This window comes from Homarus americanus, unplaced genomic scaffold (genome assembly GCF_018991925.1).
Source record: "Homarus americanus isolate GMGI-L3 unplaced genomic scaffold, GMGI_Hamer_2.0 scaffold23651, whole genome shotgun sequence".
Taxonomy (NCBI): Eukaryota; Metazoa; Arthropoda; class Malacostraca; order Decapoda; family Nephropidae; genus Homarus; species Homarus americanus.
Genome location: NW_024744190.1, coordinates 936,636 through 962,307, shown reverse-complemented (window position 1 = coordinate 962,307; position 25,672 = coordinate 936,636). Strand labels below are relative to the sequence as shown.

Below are 25,672 nucleotides of genomic sequence, written 5' to 3'. Positions count from 1 at the left end.
GTGTATACGTGTGATTGTTAAGGGATGGATGCTCAAGAACTTTCATGAAACCAGTTATTTTCTTTTTTACGTATTATATTTTGCTCACAACTGATGTCTTGCTGTTTCTGTTAATAGTTTGTGTGTTTATGTGTGTGTGTGTGTGTGTGTGTGTGTGTGTGTGTGTGTGTGTGTGTGTGTGTGTGTGTGTGTGTGTGTGTGTGTGTGTGTGTGTGTGTGTGTGTGTGTGTGTGTGTGTGTGTGTGTGTGTGTGTGTGTGTATGTGTGTGTGTGTGTATGTGTGTGTGTGTGTATGTGTGTGTGTGTGTGTGTGTGTGTGTGTGTGTGTGTGTATGTGTGTGTGTGTGTGCCACTCACTGACTGTCAGGTCCAAATACTTTCACTGCCACAGTCTTTTTCAGTGTCGAATATGCTCACAAGTTGAATGTCTTTTATTTTCAATGAGTCTGATCTTTCTGTCTGCCTGTCTGTCTGTCTGTCTCCTGCTTGTCTTTCTAATGTGTGTATCTTAGTGCAACCATCAGTCATACGGTCTGTCCCACCATCCTAATATAATCCACATTGTAAAACTTTCCCAGTTTTTCCTCGCCCACCTCAGCCGTTTTTGTCAGTCACCCCAACAAGTTCGTCTGTGTTTTGCTGGGGCAGAGTAAAGGCCAAGTGTCGTCACCAGCCCTCACTACTGCTGCTCCATGATGCCTATCTCAGCCAAGCGCCTCGTAACTGAGGTATTCCAATGCAATGTTAGGAGCACTAAGATCATGCTAGAGCCTTTGTATATCGGAGCATATATTCTATTACTGCTTCATGTTCCACGGACTGTGAGAATTCATCAGATTGTGTTCAGGTTATAGAAAATAAATAACAATAAGAGATGCGGCATTGAAGAGGTTTACAAATTTTCCTAGATTGTACAACAGTTGGTATATAAATGGCCTTATAATATTATATATGACCGCCTATACGTGATTCGCGTTCTAGTTTCATCTACTAAGTAAATAAGGTTCTAATACAGGCGCCAGACAAGCATATGTTCAGCGTTATGGAAGGCAGGTGTGATTATTTTAGGGCCTAACCTAACCTAACCTGGCAGTATATTCTTAAATAATCTAATTTACCAGGATTATACAGAGATACATGAACATACATACACTAAATGACACATGACGCGTCTTTATGTTAACCAATGTGTCTCATGAGCCAAGAAATTCTCCTGTAAACAGATATTCAAGTACGAACGCAAACAGAGAAGCAAGTGTGCAGGCGTATACGCAAGAACCAAACAGCTGTTGTGCTCATGCTGCAGTCTGTCATGTGGCTGCAAGTGCATATATGGAACACATTACCCCACGACCTCAATATTACCAGTAAGAGAGTGGTTAGGTCAGTTGGGTGGGGTGGCTCCTGCTGTGCGTGAGAGAGAGAGAGAGAGAGAGAGAGAGAGAGAGAGAGAGAGAGAGAGAGAGAGAGAGAGATGTGCTCAATATACAATTCCGGTACTTAATATATCGCTTTGGTACTCAATATATCGCCTTCTATAAGCGATACATTATGCGCTGACCTCACTGTAACTTTTATAAACTAATTCTATCGTCTGTATGTCTGTCTGTCTCTTTTTTTCTCCCCCAAACTTTCTAAACATATGGACTCGCTTTTTCACACAACAGAATGAGTTATCGATCCTCACCATAACTCAAATGTATTTGTTTTTCTTAATTAATCCAAGCTTAAAGGGTAAAGTGTGTGTGTGTGTGTGTGTGTGTGTGAATAAAAACATTAAAATAAACAGTGAACAAGAACAAATTAATTTTGACCTTTGTACGGTAGAAGGTCACGATTCAGGGTCACAGATCAAGGCCAAAGAGGATACCCAACACTGTAAAAAAGAAACAGATTGACCAAACTGAAAAATATAAAAATTTGGATATTTTTCTCTCCGATATAGATGAATATTTTTCTTTATTCAACTTTTACATGAAAGATTGATCAAAGATGGTCATATTGTCTTGAAGATCTTCGGTTTTCACACACACACACACACACACATACATACATACATACATACATACATACATACATACATACATACATACATACATACATACATACATACATACATACATACATACATACATACATACATACATACATAAAGACACACACACACACACACACACACACACACACACACACATCTCGATTATCCAAGTAGACTGAGAGCTTTAGGACTAACAACCCTTCAGACGAGGCACAATAGGGAAGATCTCAATGAAACATTTACATTCCTGAAACGGATTGAAAACATGAACCCAGGCCATTTGTTTATGATGTCACGCACCACCAACACGAGAGGACATAACTACAAGCAAGCCAAGTTATCATGCAGAACAAACATAAGGAAATAAAATTTTTTTTCTTACACAGTACTGGGGTTCAACATAGCCCTTTGGCAAAACTAACACGAACAATGGAGGGATCCTACACAGAGCACTGGTCTCCTTCCCTCGGCATGGCTACATCTAGTGGGAGGCCATTAGGTAAAGAGGCATACACAGACAGACAGACAGGCATACACACAGACAGACAGACATACACACAAGCACACAAAGCAAGGCCAGCAGTCGTACCACACTGTGACTGCGACGAATTACGCCCGAAAGAGAAAGTATCCCGGAAATTAAACCCAGCGTCCAAAACTCAATATATCAGGGTTATGTAAGCACCACAGGTCAGACGCAAGACCTTAATACATTAACACAGATACGGTATATTTTCTGCCCTGTGACTGGTCGAATATTGATAATGTTTTGGTCGGGTTGAGAGAGAGAGAGAGAGAGAGAGAGAGAGAGAGAGAGAGAGAGAGAGAGAGAGAGAGAGAGAGAGAGAGAGAGATTCTAAAACACTTTTGTATTTCAGGACATACAGTATATCTCGGGTGTCGTGTAGTTGAATAATTTTCTTCTCTCTCTTTATCTATCTATCTTTTAATTGCATTAATAACAATAAACATAAAACTACTACTACTACAAATACTATAAACAACAATAATAATAATAAAGTAATCTTGATTTCCTATTTATTTATGTTTCTCAGTTTTATTGAAGTTCAGCTGTCAGAACACACACACACACACACACACACACACACACACACACACACACACACACACACACACACACACACACACACTACAAAAAAATTGGCCTAATATAATCTTAGGAAGTAAAACTCGGCACGAATTGGTGAGAACAAAAAACTCGTCAGGTAAAAGTATTGGTTATTTTGGTCGAACGAGGCGCAAGGAGAAATGCTATCAACAAACCCTGACACTAAATTGCCTTCGTTACGTTGTTCCAGTAAATTACCTTCACTAAATCGTGTCTCGTAAATTATCCTCTCTGTATCGTGTCATTTAAATCACCCTAAACGTATTGTGCCATTTAAATCACCCTAATGTATCGTGCCATTTAAATCACCCTAAATGTATCGTGCCATTTAAATCACATTAAAAGTATCGTGTCATTTAAATCACCCACAGCGTACGATGCCACTTAATACAAATACTTGAGAGGATGTTAAGTGTTACCTACCTTCAAGTTGGCTACACCCGTCGAAGTGCTCTGAAGTGGTAAACAAAAAAAGAAATAATAACAACAATAATAAAAATAATAATAAACTGAGTTGCATCAGAAAATTAAGAAGAAAGAAGAAGAAACAACAGAGTGAAAGAAATAAAAGACTATTGAACGAAAACATAGTTAAGATAATTTCAATAATTAAGTCGAATCAAAACGACTCATACTAATTGTAATACAAAACGCTTTTGAGAGTTGGAAAAAATTGCAGTTCCTTAAAATAAGTTAAGATAAACAGACAGACCGACAATGTTGATAATACAAATATATTCTAAATACGTGGAGAACTGACCTGACCTCCTCGTGACCTTTTGACCTTCACCCTAATTACAGTTTACTTGCACTGTACAGGTATTATTCTTATTATTTATCAAAAGTTGTATAAAATTATTTTGAGTAGTTTGGGAGTTAAAACTGAATAAACATCCACGAAAGACAGAAGTACGGACAGAAAGTTGAATGGTTCTGTGCGTCTCTTCATTAAATACAATATTTATCCTAGACAAGAAGAGCTCCCCATCCGCAATCCTGAAAATTATATGTTACATTCAGAAAGCAATATTCCTCCGCTCACATTAACACTGCAATTTTACGTGATCAAGATTTAACAGAACTTTCTGCCAGGGAACAACACTGGCTACCACAAGGTTTTTCACCCTTATTATATTTGGTACATTATACACTTCAGAAAACCAACAAATAAAATTTAACCTGAAGAACTCTCAAACATTGTGAGAATGTTTATAATTTTCTGTTGTGGTTGCTAAAACTTTCCTTAGATCATCATGTAGCTGTTGAAATTCGCTCAAGTTGCATGGAAGTTAGGTACAGTAATTTTTTTTCTTGTATACTCTCATAAATATTCAAACTTCTGCTGGACCTTTGTGTAACTATTAAAATTTCCCCTAAACGCAACACAATGGGTAAATCTCCCTAAACCCTACGGGAACTTCCCCTATAACTAATCTGACTGATTTAGCTCCCCTTCAAGTCTATCGTAACTATTTAAACTTTACCCAAATTCTCGATTAGCTTCTAAAAACTCTTTAATTCTTGTTCTAACAGTAGACATTTCCCCTGAATCACATAAAGTCTCTCTTAACTGTTGCAACTTTCCCCCAAACTCATAACAGCTAAAACTCCCTGTAAAATCATATTGTAAAATTTCCCCTAAACATCTTGTCAGTCTGAAAACTTCCCCTAAAGTTTAGAGGAAGTTTTCAGACTAAACCCTCTCACACCTGACAAGACTTCCCTCACCTTCCCCGGACCCCATAATAGGTACACATGACCTTGCTTTTCCGCGGGTGAGATAGTGGGGTCAAACTGTTGCTACGTGGAGAGGTCTAACTGGAGAGAGAGAGAGAGAGAGAGAGAGAGAGAGAGAGAGAGAGAGAGAGAGAGGGCGTTTCCTGGTCCTACCCGCACGAGACGCCGCTATCGTCTCGCTCCGCTGAACTTTAAGGAATAACTTGACTCGTACTTCCGGTGAGCTCTAAAGGTTACCATTACCACATAACTAAGACACACTCGGCCTGGTTACCCACCGCAGCTAAGCTTAGAGAAGTGAAAGTGACATTATTTTATGCGGGTGGCGAGAATTACGGTCATGTTTCTGTTTTGGTAAATGGTGTTAAGGGTGATGGTGGGTGGTGGGTAGATGAAGTGGGACAACGAGTGAGTGAAAATGTATTTGATATAGAGAGGAATAAGAAGGAGAAAAATATAGAGATAGACAGGTAAAGAGAATATTTAGATGGAAGACAAAAGGTGAGGAATTTGACGAGATGGAGAAAAAAATCAAGAAAATTAAAACGTTCATGTAAAGACAGCAAGACAATCGTTGAGAGAGAGAGAGAGAGAGAGAGAGAGAGAGAGAGAGAGAGAGAGAGAGAGAGAGAGAGAGAGAGAGAGAATAACCCCCACACTGGACAGCCACACCCAACAAGACAGTTTCCTCCAGCAGTTCACATGACCTATATCAACCTTACAGCTCCCATCACCCACTAACGTCATGCGTCAAGAAGTGTAGGAACCCTGTCTTAAGAATATAGATCTGTAATTAAATACATCTTATAAAAAAACCCGATGTAATGAAACCTGTTCTTTCGTAAGGGTTGAATGTATTCATCATTAAGGAAATGTATTTTAAGAATATAGAAGATTTATGGCCTCAATTAGGTGATTCATTTTTTTTTTACCTTTTAAGGTATGTGAAAACCACATAAGCAAGACAAAGAGACACTGATTTAAGGACTCACCTGTGAACTCTTAAACTACAAATAACAAACAGCTGATTCAAACACCACTTTGTTATAAAAAAAAAGACCAGTAGATTTTTCATAGGCATTGCTTTAGGTCAAAATACAGACTTAATGAAACAGATACAAAACTAAAACAATAGTCTAAGTTCACAAGATGTTGGAGAATAATAGTTAAATAACCTAACACGTGCAGTTAAACATTTATTAATTAATCACAGAAAGACTAGTGACTGTCATCCTCACTCGCCTTGTATCTCACCGAGTTAAATTTACATGTCATTGGGTTTTACTGTACAGCTTATTACTGGGTTGCTGGGTATATTATATAAGAAGATAAATTCGTTTTTTTTTTGGTAACTCGGAAGCAGAAATTATTACACGAGTTAAGAATCTGTCAGTAAAAGGTCAATTATTTATCTATTAACAACAATACATAAATCATAACACTAATATAACGCACCAATCATATCACAGATGGTACCCGAGTAGAAATACCCACCGAAAGGCATTTTCCTTTGTGTCTGTGTTTTTAGGCTGGTAGGTACCCCGGTGTGTGACCTTGTGTGTGAGGTATGTCCGTCTGAAACACCCATCAGCTGATCATGTAAACATCAACACAAGGAGAGGAACTACACCCAAACCAAACACTCAGTCGATCTCACCTGGTCTGTAATCACGTGTGACTCAGGGCTCGTGTGGGTGGACTCGGAAATGCCAGGTAGTGTTCATTATGACCAGACGAGCCAGGTAACACGATAAGGAAATGAGAAACACACAACTATTCGCCTGTTTTATAAACTAGAAAATAAATAGAATGTGTCTAGTTTAGGCCGGTCTTTCAGAGATGACTGGAAAAGCAAAGGGTAGAGATACATTAATGATGATGATGATGATGATGATGATGATGATGACGATGATGATGATATTGTGGTAGTTGTTGTAGTAAGTTATTATACTGGCAACTGATGACAATTCTGTTTATTAGTGTTTATGTAGTAATAGTAACGGCAATAGAATTGATAGTTGCGTTACTGGATTGTCCAAATTCACCATTTGATAATAATTGCGTTACACACACACACACACACATACACACACACACTTCTGCCAAGTTTGACCTTCCGTCGTCTTTTTGGAAAATAACAACGAAACCTCATGTTATTCAGACGAAAATACCTCCAGAGGATCTCCATATTACCTCGTCTACGATGTACAGAGAAAGCAAACAAAGAAAATAACAAGATGACCTTTTACACACTGACATCCAAGTCAGCGCCACGCAATGATTGCCTTTATTGGGAAATAATGGCGATCTTTGTCGTTCTCTGAAACTGGCATTGAACAGAACAATTGTGCCGTATCTCTAAAGGTCGACGCGCCATCAACAAACTGCGTTCAAGGGTTCGATTTATTGTCTGTGGGGTCGAAGGCTCTGATCATTCAAGCAAAGCAGACGGAGCTCTATCTCGGGACCCAATGACTGAGGGGTTTCTATATCTAATAAGCAGCGAGTAAAAGCAAATAAGAATCTCTCTATAAATATCGTGAATGCTGACAGAATAATACACTTATCAGAGTGGCTGAGTCAGTTACATCGGGGGCGCCCTTTATGTGATACAGAGGACAAGAAGATATGGGAGGGAAGTAGGATGAATAGGAACAAGAAAGATGAATGGTAAATAAAAAAAATACTACTACTACTACTACTAATGACAATATGACGAAGAAGATGATGAATAAGAACACGTAGGAGGAGGCAGTACTCGGGGTGTAGTTGAGGGTGGATTACTTCTTGTGTCCCCTTGTAGTCACCACAACCTAACACCACCTCCTACAACTAAACACACGATGTACTTGTATACCTCTCATGCAGCTGTGAATAAGTCAACTCTTATGTACAGAACTTAACAAACGTTGTACTAGAAATATTTTGTAACATTCAATGCCACAATATTTTGACACCCTCTCGCCTCTACGTTTTAATCCCTTTTGCGCTACGGCTCAAAGGATGAGGAAAGGATGCATAATAAACTAGCCGTTGTATGCGGCAAGAATTCAATAGTTACCCCCACCTAACACCACTTTCCCTACCCTCATAGTCACCCCCACCTAACACAACACCACCTCCCCACTCTGTCACCCCCACCTACCCACTCTCAGTCATCCCCACTTAACACAACCTCCCCACTGTCACCCCCACCTACCCCCACCTACAACCTCCCCTCCCCACTCACCCCCACCTAACACAACCTCCCCACTCTGTCACCCCCACCTAACACAACCTCCCCACTCGCAGTTACCCCCACCTAACACCACCAACTTATTGATGAATTTGACACAAGTAGACAAGTGCAAACAGGCACTAGTCGATCCATAGTTTACCATGATGAGATGTACCAAGTGAAACATGTATATGGAGCAAGTAACAAGATCACTAGATTACAAGATGTTGTAACCGCTAGACTAAGGTTAGGATATAATTACCTCTGGCAGTATGTTCCTCGGCCTGTACTCACGCAGCTGTGAATAAATTACCTTTTATGTACAGAACTAAACAAATCATGTATTTGAAATACTCCGTAACACTCGGTACGATAATATCCTGACCACGGGGGTTAATTATTCTGACCCTTTGTAAACCATACTCTGTAATCCTTTTGTGCTACCGCTCACAGGATGAGCATGGGGTGCACAATAAACAAGCCCCCCCCCACCTAACACCCTCTACCCCACCTAACACCCCACCCGCAGTCACCCCCACCTATCATCACCTCCCCCACCTAACACCTCACCTAACCTAACACCCCCTCCCCTCCAGTCTTGTAACTCTCAGGTACTGCTACTTTCACTACTTGTAACCTACATCTCCCTCTCACTTAGGCTACTAATATTATTACCATTAATCTTCACCTTACATGGCTACATCATCATCTACTAACACTACCTACAGGTTCACCACTAACACTACCACGATCTGAGGTACTACCACTACCAAGACGACTAGCAACAACCAGCACTACTACCTACTGACATCATTACAACCACCAAGAGCACTACTACTACCATTATCAGTATCATGGCCAAACACTAGCGTTAATATCAACTAGTAGTACTGCTACCACTATTAACACTATACGCACTAGCAGCAAGACAATCAACTAACTAGCAAGAGAGGAAAAAAGGATGAAGACACGAAATTGGAAAAAAAAAAAAATACTGAAATTAAAAGGAAAGATGAAGGGAAGATGTTGAAAAGATAAGGAAGTAAATATTGTTAAGGTTACCGACCAGACGATACAACAATCATTAACTTACTTTCCAACATACAACAGACTGCCGGTGTGCACTCCCTCCAGCGGCCACCAGCTGACGCCTGGTATAATTTGCTCGTGTCTTTGTTTATCTCTTATTCAAGAAAATTTAAGGGTCATGGCAAAGATGTAAACATGACAGAGTGTTATAAGGCACTCAAGCACACTATATCATTCGAGTTGTCCGATAAAATGACAGGAACGTGGATTTTGCTGGCGCCATCTTCAAGATCTCCCTAACAGCACCGTATACAAACGAGGGGGAGAGAAATAAGTTGATCTCCTGCTGTCTTCCTCAACCAGCAATACCCTGATTATGAAGTTCTTGCAACTAATTATTGATGTTTAAGATAACAGAGTCCCTCGCCTGCCAGCCTGCCGTCTTACCGCTGATTTAAGATCTTCTGGAGACAACAACCTGACCCCCTGTAACTCCCGCACCACGGCAGCTGGACGAGTTACGTGATCCCAAAGCTGATGAAATGAACCTCTGATATTCATAGCAAAAGCCTGAATGATGATAACCGATAAGTCCTTACGAAAACAAAATAATACTCTCAGATATTTTCATACAAAATTAAACAAGGACATTTTTTACCAAGCTGCATTCTTTTGTTTTGCGGAATATTACAAGTCATTTGAATTCACAATAATAATGTAAATTGTAGGAGACTGTTTATAAACGTGACTATTTAGCAGATCAAAGTAGACCCTCCGGCAGACTATGAACTAAGTACGATGAAAGAGGTGGGAGGAGTCGAATTTTACCTCCTTCGACATCATCAAAGGCGGTGAATCACACTGTTTTTCCTCTCTCTCTCTCTCTCTCTCTCTCTCTCTCTCTCTCTCTCTCTCCCTTTCATCGTTAATAAGATATTTCTCAGGTCAGAAATATGGTGGAGCATCGGGTGGTGCACGGAGAATCGTTCCAAGTCACTGGATGTAGATAACGACCACCACCTTATCTTCAAGCAAAAAAAAAAAAGTGATTCATTCTGCGTCTCGGTTTTGTCGTAAGTTGAAACAATTATGACAGTCAGCATTTAGCAATTAATAAAAGTAAATAATAAAATATACAGAAATTTGTCAAAGTGAAAGGACAACAGGAGAAGAATACAAGTATACAAAATAATCCCCTTGAAGGAACTTGCAATGAATGAAAAATGAGAAGTGAAGATTTTTATGAGAGGAACGAAGCGGGGGGTTGGTGAGTGAGCTCTTCGAACCCCAAGTCTCCTCTCTAAGACGTTAATAATGAATGAACCTGAGAAACCTGTTTAATATGACTTAAAAGAAAATACATATCGTCGTACATTTGAAACTGATGTTATTTAGTATATTTTATCATATTTGACAATAACAAAAAAACAAAAGACGACTTGCAAAATCATTTATAAAAGTCAAACAAAATTTCAGGTTCTAAAGCTTGTTCTTATTGCTAATACTCGATTCTGTGGCCTTGATGAAGTTGCCAAGTAACCCTTTACCACGCGGCCCCTCACCAAGTGGGTAATTCATTGAAGGATAAAATTGAAAACAAGAATATAAAAGTACCACCTTCACCAACTTGTTTACCTGGTGATAAAGGGAGGGTGGTGGGGATAGTCACATTACCTTGGGGAAAATATATACTGTCTAGGTTTTTTTTTTTAACGTTTATATGCTAAGAAAAAAAACCCTGAAAGTTACAGTACTCGGTCAGTGTGCTGGCGGGTGATTATCCCTATTGAGCTGTATACCAACGTTCAGTACAATCTAGTGTGTTTGTTTGTCTCCTGTTATCGTTGGTGGTGGTGGTGGTGGTGGTGGTGGTGGTGGTGGTGGTTCCTGCTGTCAATTCTGCTGTTGTCATTATTTCATCTGTTGTCGCTATCACTTCTGTTGCCGTCGTTTCTGCTGTCTTTTGTACACCTTATGTTGCTGTTGCTGAATACTGCTCTTCTGTTGCTGCTATCTCTCTCATTATTGCCGTTCCCTCACCTCCTGTTGCTTTCTCCTCTACTCTTGTCATTGTCGCTGCATCATCCCCACCTACTGTTATCATCTCATCTCCTGTTACTAATTCCTCTCGTACCATTTATCTGTTTACAGCATCATTCGTCCTATAATGTTGTTGCTGATGCTGTGTTTGTTGGCGTCTCGTCTAGCGTCTGTTCTTTGCAATGCTGTTCGTTCACTGGCTGTTATTAATGTTTATATATTCTCACAGTTGTTATTGCTGTAAATGTTTGTTCACTGTATACTGCATAGTCTTATTCGTCCGCCAAGTCTTTCAGTCATTACTAAGTCACCATTAATTCACTCTCTCAAGCACGATCCCAAAAATAACATGTTGTCTTTTCAGTAATTTCTCCAGTCTGTTATTCCGTCTAATTACGGCCCTTGATTATACCTCTACGACATGTTATGCGTTTATGTTGGATATTAAAGTCGTAATTCTTCCCTGGAACGACCTCAAAACAGTTAGATTCTGGCACTAACAAGGTCAATTAGCCTCGTTACGGTAGTTAGCACGCCCACACTAAGAGTCAAGCATTGGGTTTCTCTGTCGCAGCTGGTAAGAGCCACAAGCAGGACTTTAGGTGACCATCTCGGCGCCACTGTCCGTCCAGAATCCAGATCTTTATCAGCTGGGTGGTGGTGGCGGGTGCTGAGTTAGAGGCAGCGGGTGTGTGTTCTAGTCTGACATTTTTTTCTATATGGTTTTTGTTTGAGGTTTTTTGTTTCAGGTTTCTTCCGATGTTTTTGTTAGATTTTTTTCCCGGGGGGTCTTGTCCAGGGTTTTGTTTGATTTTTTCCCGGGGGGGGGGTCTTGTCCGAGGTTTCGTTCCCTGGTAAAACTTCACCTCGTGGGTTTCCTCATGAGCCGAATGTGATGAGCGAGAATATTGAAATTGTTACAACATATCTTTAGTAGTTTGTTGGTGATTATTTAAGATAACGCTAAGATGACATAAAGGAGCACCGCGTTACGTATCTCTAAGTAACATGAAAATAAAAATACAGGTTATCACGTTACGTATCTCTAAGTAACATGAAAATAAAAATACAGGTTATCACGTCACGTTTCTCGAAGTAACATGAAGACGAAAATACAGGTTATCACGTTACGTATCTCCAAGTAACATGAAAATGAAAATACAGGTTATCACGTTACGTATCTCCAAGTAACATGAAGATGACATGAGGAGCATCACATTGAGCACCTCGGCCTATCTTCTTATGAAAGAGCTCAATGTCAACTTCACCTCCTGGTCGCCTCGTATACGTGAAGGCCTCATCAACATGCAGATCAGCCTGACTCAGTGGCGAATATATCTGTCTTCTGGTGGAGGTGATCCCTTACTATTTTCTGTGTGTGTGTGTGTGTGTGTGTGTGTGTGTGTGTGTGTGTGTGTGTGTGTGTGTTTATCCGTCTCTTTGTCACATTATTTCTGCCTCGTCTTTGCTTCTGTTCTTTTATATTGATTTATTGTTTGTTTTATGTTGACGCATCTAAACTGTGGATGAGAGAGAGAGAGAGAGAGAGAGAGAGAGAGAGAGAGAGAGAGAGTTGTTAATGTGTGTGGTGAGAACATGTATATATGTATATGTGTGTGTATTTAGATATGCAGATACGCAGAAGTCCTTGTGTATGTATGTATATGCTCAATGTGTTTGTGTGCGTGTGTGTGTTAATACGTGCATCAATATTTCATGTGTTTCTGATGCTTTGAGGGTTTTCGGTGAATTCGCAGCAAACTAAAAAAAAAAAAAAAAATCACAACTGTCCCACTCTCATGTCACTAATCTGCAGGTCTTCCACAAACTGGTCCTCTTAATGATTTAATTCAACCTCGTGTCGCTGCTTCAAGGAATGATCTTTGAATAGCTTTGCATTCCCAATCAGTTCTGTGAGCTTGTTAGTCATGGGCAGTCAACCAGAAACGAGTCTGGGTGGGTCATGGTGTTGGATATTTGGCATAATTATCAAGGTCTTCGCTTTCTATTTTTTTGTGGTAAGATATTGGTCAACTAGGTCACAGTTTTAATAGGTCTGTCTAGTTAGTATCAGTCTTAATAGGTCCAAGTTCTAGTAGGTCTCAGTAGTATTCGGTCCTTGTTCCGACAGGTCATAAGTTCTATTAGGCTCACGCTGTAATAAGACCAAGTTGAAGTCCCCAGTCTTAATAGTCCCCAGTCTTAATAGGCCCCCGTTATAATAGGTCCAAGTCCTATTTCGTCAGAACTTGACCCAACTTATCAAACGATGGGTCAAAAAAATTAATTGTGCAGGTCTAATAGTAATTAAACTCATTACGACTATGGCACGATAGAGACTGTGGCGGCTTATTAGGATTAAAGTCAACTAAGAATGGGGCCTATTAGGACGGGGCCCGTTTAATCAATTAACTTGTCCTTTTTTTATATCTTTTTGTCTTTTTTTTATACGCTATCTTCCTATACTTCCTCCTTACACCCTTCGTCCTCTGCTCCTTAGCGTAGTCATATTTTTATCATGGTGTGTGGCAGTTGGGCCACAGGGGAATAAATTAGCGTGAGGCGGGCGACCTGCGGAGACGCCCACAAAAACACACAATTAAATGAGGCACACGGTGGGGGACGGTCAGCCTCAGCACGACTTGTTCTCCCCAGCAAAAACACCAGCAGGCAAGCACGTACACACACACATACACACACACACACACATACACACACACACATAAAAGACTACGTACCATTGAATATTTGCACAGGTGAAGCAAGAGTGCAAACTTTACCTAAAGGTGCGTCGTGGAGGCATAATTAACCAGATATTCTTACCATATTATCATGTATACAGGCAGTCTCATATATGATAACAAGTTACTATTCATTTCTATAAAATAATGCATTAATAAGATATATATATATATGTAATCTATTTTGTTCTTTTATTATTATTATTATTATCATTATTATTATTTGCGATACGGTAACGCATTTACCATCATTACTCGACTTAAGTTATACGTATGAACAGAGAAGAAGCAGAAGAGTGTTGATATCTAGACGTACACAGACCCAAGGCCATGACAATCAGTTCCTCCATACAGGAACTGAGCTTTTCAACGTCATTCATTAACTGTCTTGTATGCAAATGAAGTACTCCCTGCCCTTTGCTGTATTCTTTCAACTTTCCATTTGGTCGATTTCAGTGTTAGAACAAACAGTAGATTAAGATCATATGTTTAATGGCCTTCTCAACTATGTCAATAAGGCACAGCAATATGTAAAGTCCTTTTGAGTTATGGTTAAAACAGTAGGAATCTATCTCCAGTATATTGAAACTTCGCGTTAAAAAGCAGAGTTGAAAATAAAATAAATTTACTCGTTTATTATCGAGAGTTACATCAAAGACTGAAACTTTTTGTGTTTTTAATATAGTTCAGTGTGTGTGTGTGTGTGTGTGTGTGTGTGTGTGTGTGTGTGTGTGTGTGTGTGTGTTGCAATTCTGAAGACCATTTCCGCATCGCAGATTAAAGCTGCAGCCATCAGATAACAAAATAAATGATGCGAGTCATTGTTAATAAACCCAACGAACAAAAACAATAATATTAGAATAATTGATTCCCATAACTTATCAATTTGAAGATAATAAACTCTTGTCGATGTGTACATGTGAAAGTCTCTCATCTTTTAGAGCGAGGAAGTTGTGTTTGTAGGTCAGTCAGCTTAACATACCTACAACAATAAAAGTGAATTATGGAGACAAGGCAAAATATCTCCCAAGAATGTGACTCGTGTTTTTATTATCACTTGAGGGAAACAGTTTTATATGTAGAAGGAGTGAGAACTTTGGCTGAGGTTTAGAAGGACATGAGGAAGATGATCGTACAGTGAAGAGTAAGGGGAAGGCTGAGGTGGTGAAGGCCGGAACACCACCACCTGCTGGGGAGTAGGTATTGACCTTAACGAGCCGAGTCTCGGGAAATTAACGCCTTTAAGTTTAAAACAATTTCATATCATTTACAGAAGAAACAACTGCTCTTATCGTCAGTTTTTGCTAAGAGTGAACTGAAAAAATTAGCGCCAGACCCAGTGAACTTCCTGCTTGGCCGCTAAACTTGATGGGGAAATACCTGCACTGCTAAAAGCATAAAAGCACACACACAAAAAAGCCTATGACTTGTTCTTAACGGAAGGGAAGAAAATCTTTATATGTAATCGTACGCTCGAGGTCTAGTACACACAGATAGATGTAATCAAATGAAGAGATGGCAGAAAGTTCTATTTACCTCCCATCTATCTCAGTGGCTCCTTGGAAGGCGTTGCCGAAGATCTCCATTTTTACATTCATCTTCAAGCATCACTCCGGGAGCTTTGGGAATCTTGAGATGTTCTTACTCAGGGGAGACGATGATCTAAACAATCAGCGTGTAATAGTGCTCTCACCTCCGCCATATCAAGCAGTAGAATAAAGGAATGATGAAGGAAAAAGTGAGAGGGGTGATGGCGAGGTGATGTACCCAAGGTCAGTGTGTGATGTGCAACTCATGCAGAGTTCCCCGGCCTCCCGCTAGCTCAACAACCCCTCCTCCCGCCCCTTACCGCCGCCTCCCTCGACGGTCTTCCATCTGCCTTCACTTATGCCATTTCCTGTAGTTACTGTGAAGATCCTGAGGTAGGTAGTGAAAACAGACAGACACGTCAACAGGTAAAAGAAGTGCTGTCATATACACCTCGGGGCTCCAGACTGCAGTGTACCGAGTTCTACAGACGAGATGAGTATGAAGGATGAGTACTGATATTCCACAGTAGGTAGTGACTTCAAAGTTTGTTTATAAACTTTGGCTTTTATAAATGACCAAAACTCGTGTAAACAGCCTCAGGGTTAGCTTAAGCGTCCTAAACTTTTTGCCCAACGGACATTTCAGAGTTTTTGTTGGCAACGTCAAGCCTTCTGAAAACCCCATCATGACACCTAAAAATATACTTTTGACGGTTTTAGTATAAGGTAGGCGGATGAGATATACATGTGGTCGACCTTGGTCAGAGAGCAAGTGTTGACCACGTCATGGATGGCTGGGGGATGCTGTGGGTGAGGGACTACCGAGAGGATGACCACCTCCTTATAGACATCCCTGATGTGAGGGACACCACACGTGTTGACGGGCGTGTGTTACAACTCTCTCTCTCTTCTTATCGCTTTCCTCTGTATTGGTCTAATTAAGGTTTGTGTTTCTTTTGCCCCAACTTCACACCTTCTTGTCTCACGATGTCTCTCTACCTCACTCTCTGCGTCACAACTCTCTCGTCATGTGTATAAGATCATAAGTTCTCGGAAATCGATATTTTATGGTCTCTTAACATTTTCTCACATTACTGACATTTTTACCTTTAATAAAAACACGACCACGTACACTTATGATATATATCTACTCTATCGAGTTAATTGATGAGGTATACATAATGGCTCGTTAGATGTGTGTAACTCTCAACTTAACAAGAGAATATTACAGATCACTATTATTTTAGCTTAAAAGCCTTGGCTGTATATATTTTCCTCAGACATGATGCGCGAGTTATAAAGAACGACAGGTGTAAATAATACTTTATCAAATTAACTTGAAAATTAATCAATTGCCATGAAAATAAAAAAAGTATTCCACAATCACATTTTACGATATAAGAGTATGATAGAGTTGTTACATTTATTTCAGTTCCGTTCCTTGACAGCTGGTTCCTGTACTCACTGTGTTCGACTCATGTTCCTTGACAACTGGTTCCTGTACTCACTCAGCTTGTCTCTCCCTCAGGTGTTTGGGTGTGCGTGGCGAGGCAGTGGTTGATGCCTGGCTGCCGCTGCTAGGATGGGAGGTGTTCACGCCTCGCCCCGTGCCATGCCCTTCGTTAAAAACCTCTCCATCACAAAGCCGTCATCTTCAGGAGCACCAGCAGCGCCCGTAGAAACACCAGCTTTAGTGTCAACACCTCTAAGCGTCTTGCAAATCACCTAAGTTGTGGTAACACGGCGAGGCTATAGATATGAGAGGTGTGCAAGAGCTATGACGTAACGTGGAGGCCTCAGTCAAATGTTTGGAGAGTCATGGTAACGTGTTGGTGGTACGAGTGACGCCACGAGACCTTAGAACAAAATTTATCTAGTAAACTGAAGAAAAAAAATATTAAAAATAAACAAATGACTTACGGTGGTGTATTGTGTTGATAGTTTCGTGTTGGAGAATTATAAAGTGAATCTTTACTGTCTTAAAGTGAATGTCAAGAACAGATTAAGAAACAATGCATAATACAAGGAGGACTGAGAAGCCAAGGTGGCAGACAGAGGCAGAGATGAAGCGTGGGACTGACAGAAGAAGAGTACCCAAGTGGTCGAGTTTAAGGATCGTCCGCTGTTCAGTTCTTCTGGTAGTGTTCTTCTGTCAGCTGGCCGCCACTTCTTACGGCTGTCCGTCAGGTAGGTCTCACACACCTCCCTACCAACTTACACTCATTTAGTTCATACACTTCTCTATCATTTGATCTTTAACTTGTTTTGTTTACGAAGTAGAATATTTTTCACCTTGACTCTTAATAGATACGGGTTAGGTTAGGTGAGGTGAGGTTAGATTAGGCGAGGCGAGGTGAGGTGAGGTGAGGTGAGGTGAGGTGAGGTTAGATTGGAGTACACAGGGAATAACTGTCTGATTGGCGGCGGTAATAAGCGAGAAGTATAGGGAAGGGGTGAGAGGAGACTGAGGGATATACCCAGGAGAGAAACTGATTACTAAAGTGTATACCGAGTGTGAGGTATATAGAGATGTGTGTGTGTGTGTGTGTGTGTGTGTGTGTGTGTGTGTGTGTGTGTGTGTGTGTGTGTGTGTGTGTGTGTGTACAAAGAAAGTTCAACTGATGTACACAAACATATAGATAGATAAACAGATAGATAAATAAACAAAAAGACAGATAGGAAGATACAAGGATAGATGAATGAACATGTAAATAGCCGATAGATGATTAAATTAATACTGGTAGATAAATGTTTAATTAGTATAAGTCTGGATCGTTAAACAAAATGCATGTACAAAGTAAAAACTAAATACATAATGTTTAATTTTAAGTTTATTAATGCATGTTTTACTAAATGTTTTACCTGTATGTTATTGAATGTGTTTAATATAATTTCATAATCGCTATATAACTGTTTCTATGCAAGCTTAATTAGTGTGAATAAATAATGTTTAAAATACTGTAAATATATATATAAATTATCATAAACTTTTAACTAATTTTGAATCATATAATTGTTTAATTTTTAATTAGTGTACTTAACCTGTACCAATAAACACCCCCACCTGCTAAACTAAATTAATATTATTTTAACATACTAACAAATTAACATTTCACATACTAACATCTGACATCTTAAAATAGGTACTTAAAATAACCTCTACATATAATTACAAACGGTGGTATATTTCTGCATGATCTAATACTGTACAAACATCTATGACCTGAAGAGCTGCTCGGTAAATACTCACTGGTACTCTACGTATATAAAAATAATGGTGAATAATTAAGTTAACAAATAATAAAGACAACATGAACTATAATTCCAAATGAACGAGAAGAATTCAGCTCGCATTCAAATACCTTTTCGGATCTTACAAATACAATGAAAAACACAGTGAAGTTATTTAAGTCATGGGAGTAAGATTATGATGTAGCGTGCTGGAGATGTTTACAGGGCGTCCTTCCTCATCATCAGGTCAATCCTCTCGGGACATTATACACGAACTAACACGGTGTGTGTTTTATATAAGGTACTGTCCTTGCTTTAACATGTTCCTACCCTCACTTACTTATACACAGTAAACTAATCTAACATAACGAGTGAAGATAACAAACATAAAATCCGAAAAATCCCCTTCTTTAAATTACTGTACGTAACCTGGTATAAATCACGCCCTTCCAAAATTGCAATCACTTAATTTTTTTGTGAATTACCTAAAATCATCCTAATAATAGATGGAAAAACAAAGATAATTACTTAATTCGACTTTACTCGGTTACAAAAATCGCTCTTCTGACAGACGAAAATCAGAGACAGTATTAAAATCCCGACTAATCTGTGGTTTACATTGGGGTTATGTCATTTCATTCATATACGAACGCAAAAAAAAAATACTTGTTGACGCTTCATTCTTTTGTTTTGTAGATTCGACTGTTTGTGTACGTGTTTGTGGGAGTGTCATGATGAAGGTGACACTCCTTGATGGTTGAGAAGACAATTATACGAAACTGACAATAAACTTTCATAAATAATAAGTTACATACTAGAAACTTTGATTATTTATGCGATACAGATTCTAAACTTTGACTATTTATGCGATACTGATTCTAAATTTTGACATACATCTTATTCTGCCTCAAAATCTATGATGAACCTCGAAGTAATGATGAATTTCTATGATAAACAACAGTGTAAAAGATGAAAATAAGTATGGCAAAACAGTGAGTAAATGTAAATGATAATAGCGAACATCTGTGTAAATGTAAAACTATTATGATAAACCGGTGTAAAAAAAAATAAATGTTTTGAGACCTTGATGTTTATTTTTAAGTTTATTATGAATGAAACAATAAATTAATTAAGTAAACCAATAATTTATTCTTTAAAAAACAAGCCTCAGTTCCACGTGAAAAGACGAATCTAGTTCACATCTTTGTTATACAGAAACAATACAAACATAAGACCAAAATGAAAGGAAACCCAACCTAATTCTCCCAAATAAACCGATGCATTATTACACGTTGAAAATATATCGATCCTTTACTGAAATAAATCAATGGTCATAAAATACGTAATGTACTCTTGCCTATGAGGAGAATACAGAAGGACGATTATTAAATATTTCTTCCAGTCCTTCCCATTGTCGTTATTATAGGTCTATTTTTCTATAGATTCTATAAGATTTAGCACACAAGATAAGTACAATCTCTCCCATATACTGTAAACGTCATGAGTGTCTCGGCAAAAAACGGATATAAAGACTAAAATTCCCCTTTCACTCATTTCAATCAACGACGGCGTCTCTCAACACTTATTCCACTGACTGTAAAACCTCTTCACTAAATCTATTTCACCTCTGTAACCAACACACAGGGACACAGCCACTGGTTTAATGTCTCCAGGGAACACAATAAACTTCACAGGGATTATTGGTGTATATGAGAAGGACAGATCAAGTTTCAATGCAGCTAAAGACATTGATCAAAGACGTGTTGATCTTAGACATAGTTGGGTGGACTGTTGTGAACCTTCTTATAGCACTGATATAAAGACGGCTGCAAGGCTACTACAAGAACAATAAGGGATATAATTCTTTATTACAGCCGACAAGTAAATAAACATTTACCCACTCTCAAACTTCAACAGAATCTGAATAGGATTAAGAAACTTTGAGCCTATATACACGTCAGTAACTTATCTCTTAACCTTTACTCTAAGAACGGCACAGGCTCTAATAATATATAATACACGAGCTTATTATACAGACGACAAGTAAACAAAAACACTCACCCACTCTCAAACTCAAAATAGAATCTGAATCGATTAAGGAACATTAAAACTATTTGTGTGTTGTAACTTACTTAGCAATGTAATTTTAAGGATTCTAATTCTTCCCAACTGGTATTTACAGCCGGATTCAACGGGAAGCATCCTCTGCATTTCTACCTTCCCCCTGTCATTCCCTTCATCCCACCTGTCTACCCCCCTGTCACCATCCGGACAAACAGCTGTTCTCTGGGCTCAGGTGAGGTGCTCGCCTGTGCATCAAGGGCTGGTGTTGGTCTCGTGTGTGTCCGTGTTTGTTTATGGATGGTTATGAGGTCATATGTAGAGACGAGTGTCAACTAGTGCTGGCCATATGACAGCTGGTGTTAATGTGGTCGCTTGGTGGTTGTGGAGGTGTTATTTGTAGGCATGTCTTGGCTGGTGTAGGCGTGTGCGTGTTTGTGTAGGTGTGTGGAAGCTGGTGTGGCCGCATGACAACTAGTATGGGCGCGTGACCGCTAATATGTGGGAGTGTGGGTATTGTAGATGACGTGGGAGTGCTACAGTTCCTGTGAGTACATGAAAACAATCGTGGGCGTGGAGCAAATTAATGAGGGTGTGCGGCATCTGTCATGGGCTTCCGGGAGCTGTCGTGGGCGTGTGAGGGCGTCAACACTCTTTGCCAAGTAGCCCGACCACCGCCCAGCCCACCTGTGAGGCGGAACACACTTACACCGACCCCTCACACTCGCCCTATCACCTCCCTGGTCACAATATCCTCCTCACTCCTCCATTCCTCCTCAAATTCTGGACAAAATACAAACAAATACTGCCTAAAGAAATCTTCAGAGCTTAATTTGAAGAAATCGATGTGCGTGGGTTCAGGTGAGGGAGGAATCCCAAGGGAGGCAAGGGAAGGAGTGAGGATGGATTGTCCGTGGCGAATTTTGTGAGTGTGACGTGGGTGGTGGGGCGTGGGTGGTGGGTGTGCATGTCTGTGAGCGTGATTGATGTGTGCCTGGTGTGGTAGGTATGTGTGTGTGTGTGTGTGTGTGGTGGGCGACTGTGAGGGTTGCTGGCAGGTCTTCGTTAAAACAAACAACACTCTTCGTATATTATCAATATATTTTCAAATTCTATCGTATGGAATCATAAAATAAGAGACAGTTTCACCTCGTATTTCCAGACCGATAATTTTGTCAGGTAAACGATGTTATTTGTAACTGTTTAACGTGAACAAAGTTTAATGAAAATATAAATTAAAACAAAATATTACAAGTAAAGGATGGAATAGAATAAAGGTTAGAATAATTAGTTAAACAAATATTCGCCATAAGGAGAGGTTAAAATCATAAAAAAAAAATATTATGAATCACCGATGATTATTCCGAGATAAATTATATTATGAAGAGAAGTGACCTTGATTTTGGTTAGGTGAGTCATCATCTGTTTAAGTGATCACCTGTGTTAGTCTACGTTAGTCAACTTTAGGCTCAACTCACATGACTGCGCTATGGTGTTAGTTTTCAATGCGTCTTATTATTTACGCTGGTGGGTGTAAGACCAGTTTCCCTCACTGACGCATCTATGGTCAATTTGGTGTTATTCTTGTTTATAAATGCCTTCTAATCTGTCTCAAGTCTATCCGTCCTGTCTATTGCCATCCCAACTGTCTGTTCGTCTGCGTGGTGTCTGACTGTAAGCCCGTCTGCCTTATCCGTTGTTGGCGTGTGTCTGCCTGTTTGTCTAATGTGAACCAGTCAGTCTGCTGTCAACCTGTCTGTCTTTCTGTCATGTTAGTTGCCATATTGTCTACTTGGGTATGTATGAATCTATCTATTTTTGTCAGCCTCCTGTCTGTTTCACTGTCTATATTCACCCTGTGTCTATTGTAGTCATTTCTGTCTGTCTGTATGTATGTGTCTGTCTTGTATGCTGTCTTTGTCTTTCATAAGTCTGTCTATCTGCCTGTCTTTCTGTGTGTCCTTGAATCTGTCTGTATTATATCTGTCTTTTGTTTGTCCGCCTCTCTCTCTCTCTCTCCATTTTTATCCGTACTATCTCTATCTCTCGCTTTATTTATATATCTCTATGTCTCTCCATTACACTACTCATGATATTTAACACTTTTTCTTCCTTATTAAATAGGTGATTTTAATAAGGTATTCGGGGAACTTTAAAAACACATATACTATTCTGATTAATTTGTATATCTTAGCCTAATGTACACACACACACACACACACATGCAACTTCCCCTCCCTTTCCCCCCCACCTACACGTATATTCACCCTCCCCCCACTTACATACGAACCTTCATAAACATTAAAAATATTTGAGCAAGGCCTGAAGGAGGTGTGGCGGCAGGTGGGGTGGGTGAGGCAGAGGGCACCGTCCTCATAGGTAATTACTGTTTACATCACCTGGGCTGTCTCCTCTTCTCCCACCACCAGTACCACCCACCTCACTCCATCATCTCCTTACGCGCTTTTCTTCCGTACTGTTATTCCTCTTACTCTCTGTCTCTTTCCCACGTCTTTTTTCCCATTCTCTTGTACCTCCCGTTATTCTTCTCTCTTGATAATCACTTTTTGTTCCGTCATATTATCCAAGTTCCTCCTTCCTTTATATAATTCTTTTCAATCTTTCCTTTCCCTGTCTTCCTTCCCGTTTTGTTCACCTTATGTCTCTTTCCTCTTTATGTTTTATCTCAATATTCTTACTCTTTTTACCTCCTGTACATTTAACCGACTAATTTCTACATGTTATCATCCAAATACTTGTTCTGATTTTGTTTTACTTATCGCTGTCCTTCCTTTGTCTCTTTCTCTAGTTTCTCTACTATCCTTCTATACCATTCCTATTCTGTCCTTCCATCCCTCCATTGATACCTCCACCTCTCACTATGCCTCTCTCCCATCTCCTTTCCTCACTCGCCTCTTAAGAGATTAATTTCAGATTTTTGAGATGTTTATCATCCTACGACCTAAGGATAATAATGTTTCAGTCTCTCTTTTTCTTCTTCTCTTCTCCCTTTCCATCTTCTCCATGCATTACTTTTATTATCTTTTTATCTCTTCTCCTTTTCCATGTACAGTCACCCAAAAAGTCCTGTCGCGAACCATGAACCCCGAGATTCAGACTCTTGAATCCGAAGCATTTATGGAAAGAATAATGTATCAGTGTCTACTGCTTCGGGTTCACGAGTCTGACTCTCGGGGTTCGTTGTTCGGGACAGGACTTTTTTGGGTGATTGTACAGTCGGTCACAGGAATAAGTACACACTGTAGCTGTAAGGTCCGAAAATGGTCTGGTAACGTTGAAACTGCGCTTCCAGACGCGTGATGAAACTCATCTCCCCCACCTGTTATCTCTAACTATTTTCTGTTTCCCTTCTTTATTCTTCTATTTACTCCAATTCCTTTCTTAACTAATCCAAACACCATTAAAAAAAAGTAGGGTAAGAGAAAAAAATGGGGGAGGAGGAGTTAGCCGTACGATAACTGCAATCCCAATCGGCAACAAGTTAGATACAATATATTACTTGTAATATAAACACAAGACTTTAGTAAAACACTCACAACAAACGTATTTATAACATAAATGTAGGAATAAAACATAAATTACAGGTCATTCTGTAATTTTGTCTGTTCTGTTCAGGACAGTGTTACCAGATATTTTGTCTCAAACACGAACCGTATGTGTATACTTATTCTTGTGGCCGACTGTACCTTCCATCTTTTCCATCCATCTCTGTCATTATCTTTTCATCTCTCCGTATCTATTTCTATCTCCATCTTCACTCCCTCGCACCTTAAAGCCTCGCGAGTCAAACTAGTATTCTTCAACTGAGATTCACGACCAACACCGACTCCATCTCCCAAGGAACACGTTCATCCGTCCTATTATTTTTTACATACTCTAAACTGCACTAAACACCCACAGTCCATATAGAAGTTAAATACAAATCAAATACGTACATATACAGCACTCTCTCTCCTTCTTGAGGTATATCGGTTAGTGACTATTCGTAAAACATAACCTAACCTAAACCTAACGTAACCCACCACCACCTCCCTAGACGAGTGTACTCCAGGGTGCGTGTGGAGGTTGAGTCAATTAAGCTGGTGAGTAGTGCATATTTATGACTCGGAGCCTTCACTTGAGACCCGCCCCGCCCCGCCCCAACGTGTGCCCCGGCATTACCTGCATGCAAGCCAGGGTAGAAGAGGAGGAGGTGGTTAAGAGGCAAGCATTGACGTGGGTGGAAGTGGAGGCGAAGGGAACAGGTGGTGTAGGGAAGGTGGAGAGGAGTGGGGATGGAGGGTAAGGAGGAGGATTGGGGCAGACAGGAGGGGATGAGGGAGGAAGAGGGGAAGGAAGGTAGAGGGAGGGGAATGGGAGGTAGGAGGGGAGTGGGGATGTGAGGTGATATGGGAGGGAGGAGGGTTGGATGGGAATGTGGAGAGTGTAATGGGTGATGAGGGAGTGTATGAAGGTGGTGAGGGAGTGGGGAATACTGGTGGAAGTAGGGATGGTGGTGATGGTGAGTATGGTGGTAGGGAGAACCGTTTACATTGTTTTCATTAATGATGGTGAAGAATATTATCACAGTGATGTAATTATTAGTGATGATGGTGCAGATTGTGTTGTTGATGGTGATGATCGTGCCAGATGAATTGAAGATACCGAAGATGATGTTTACAATGAGGGTAATTTTAAAGGCGATTCAAATAATGAAGTTATCTGTTGGTGATTACTTAAGTGATTTGTGTTATTACGATATAATTCGGTAATTTCTTTGAATAACCATAAATTGTTGTTACACTCAAGCATGTAATGATTAAATAACCTGTTTATTTTATAATTCCCCCCAAAAATGAAAAACAATCCTCAATTTATTTTGGCTGAAGAAACACCAAATAAATATAATGCATTTTCTAA

The 25,672-nt window shown here is 39.8% G+C and overlaps 1 protein-coding gene across 2 annotated transcripts in view; it reads left to right on the top strand.

The window, feature by feature from the left end:
• Positions 1 to 25,672, top strand: part of LOC121877654 (neuropilin-2-like) — a 116,088-nt gene that overhangs the window by 22,628 nt on the left and 67,788 nt on the right. Inside the window, exons 2-3 of one of the 2 annotated variants that reach the window (XM_042383462.1) lie at positions 16,989 to 17,647; positions 20,874 to 20,987. In XM_042383462.1, the coding sequence (XP_042239396.1) occupies positions 17,473 to 17,647; positions 20,874 to 20,987 (289 nt within the window). In that variant the 5' untranslated portion in view covers positions 16,989 to 17,472. The remainder of the gene's footprint in view (positions 1 to 16,988; positions 17,648 to 20,873; positions 20,988 to 25,672) is intronic. The other variant, XM_042383463.1, reaches the window with a different exon arrangement.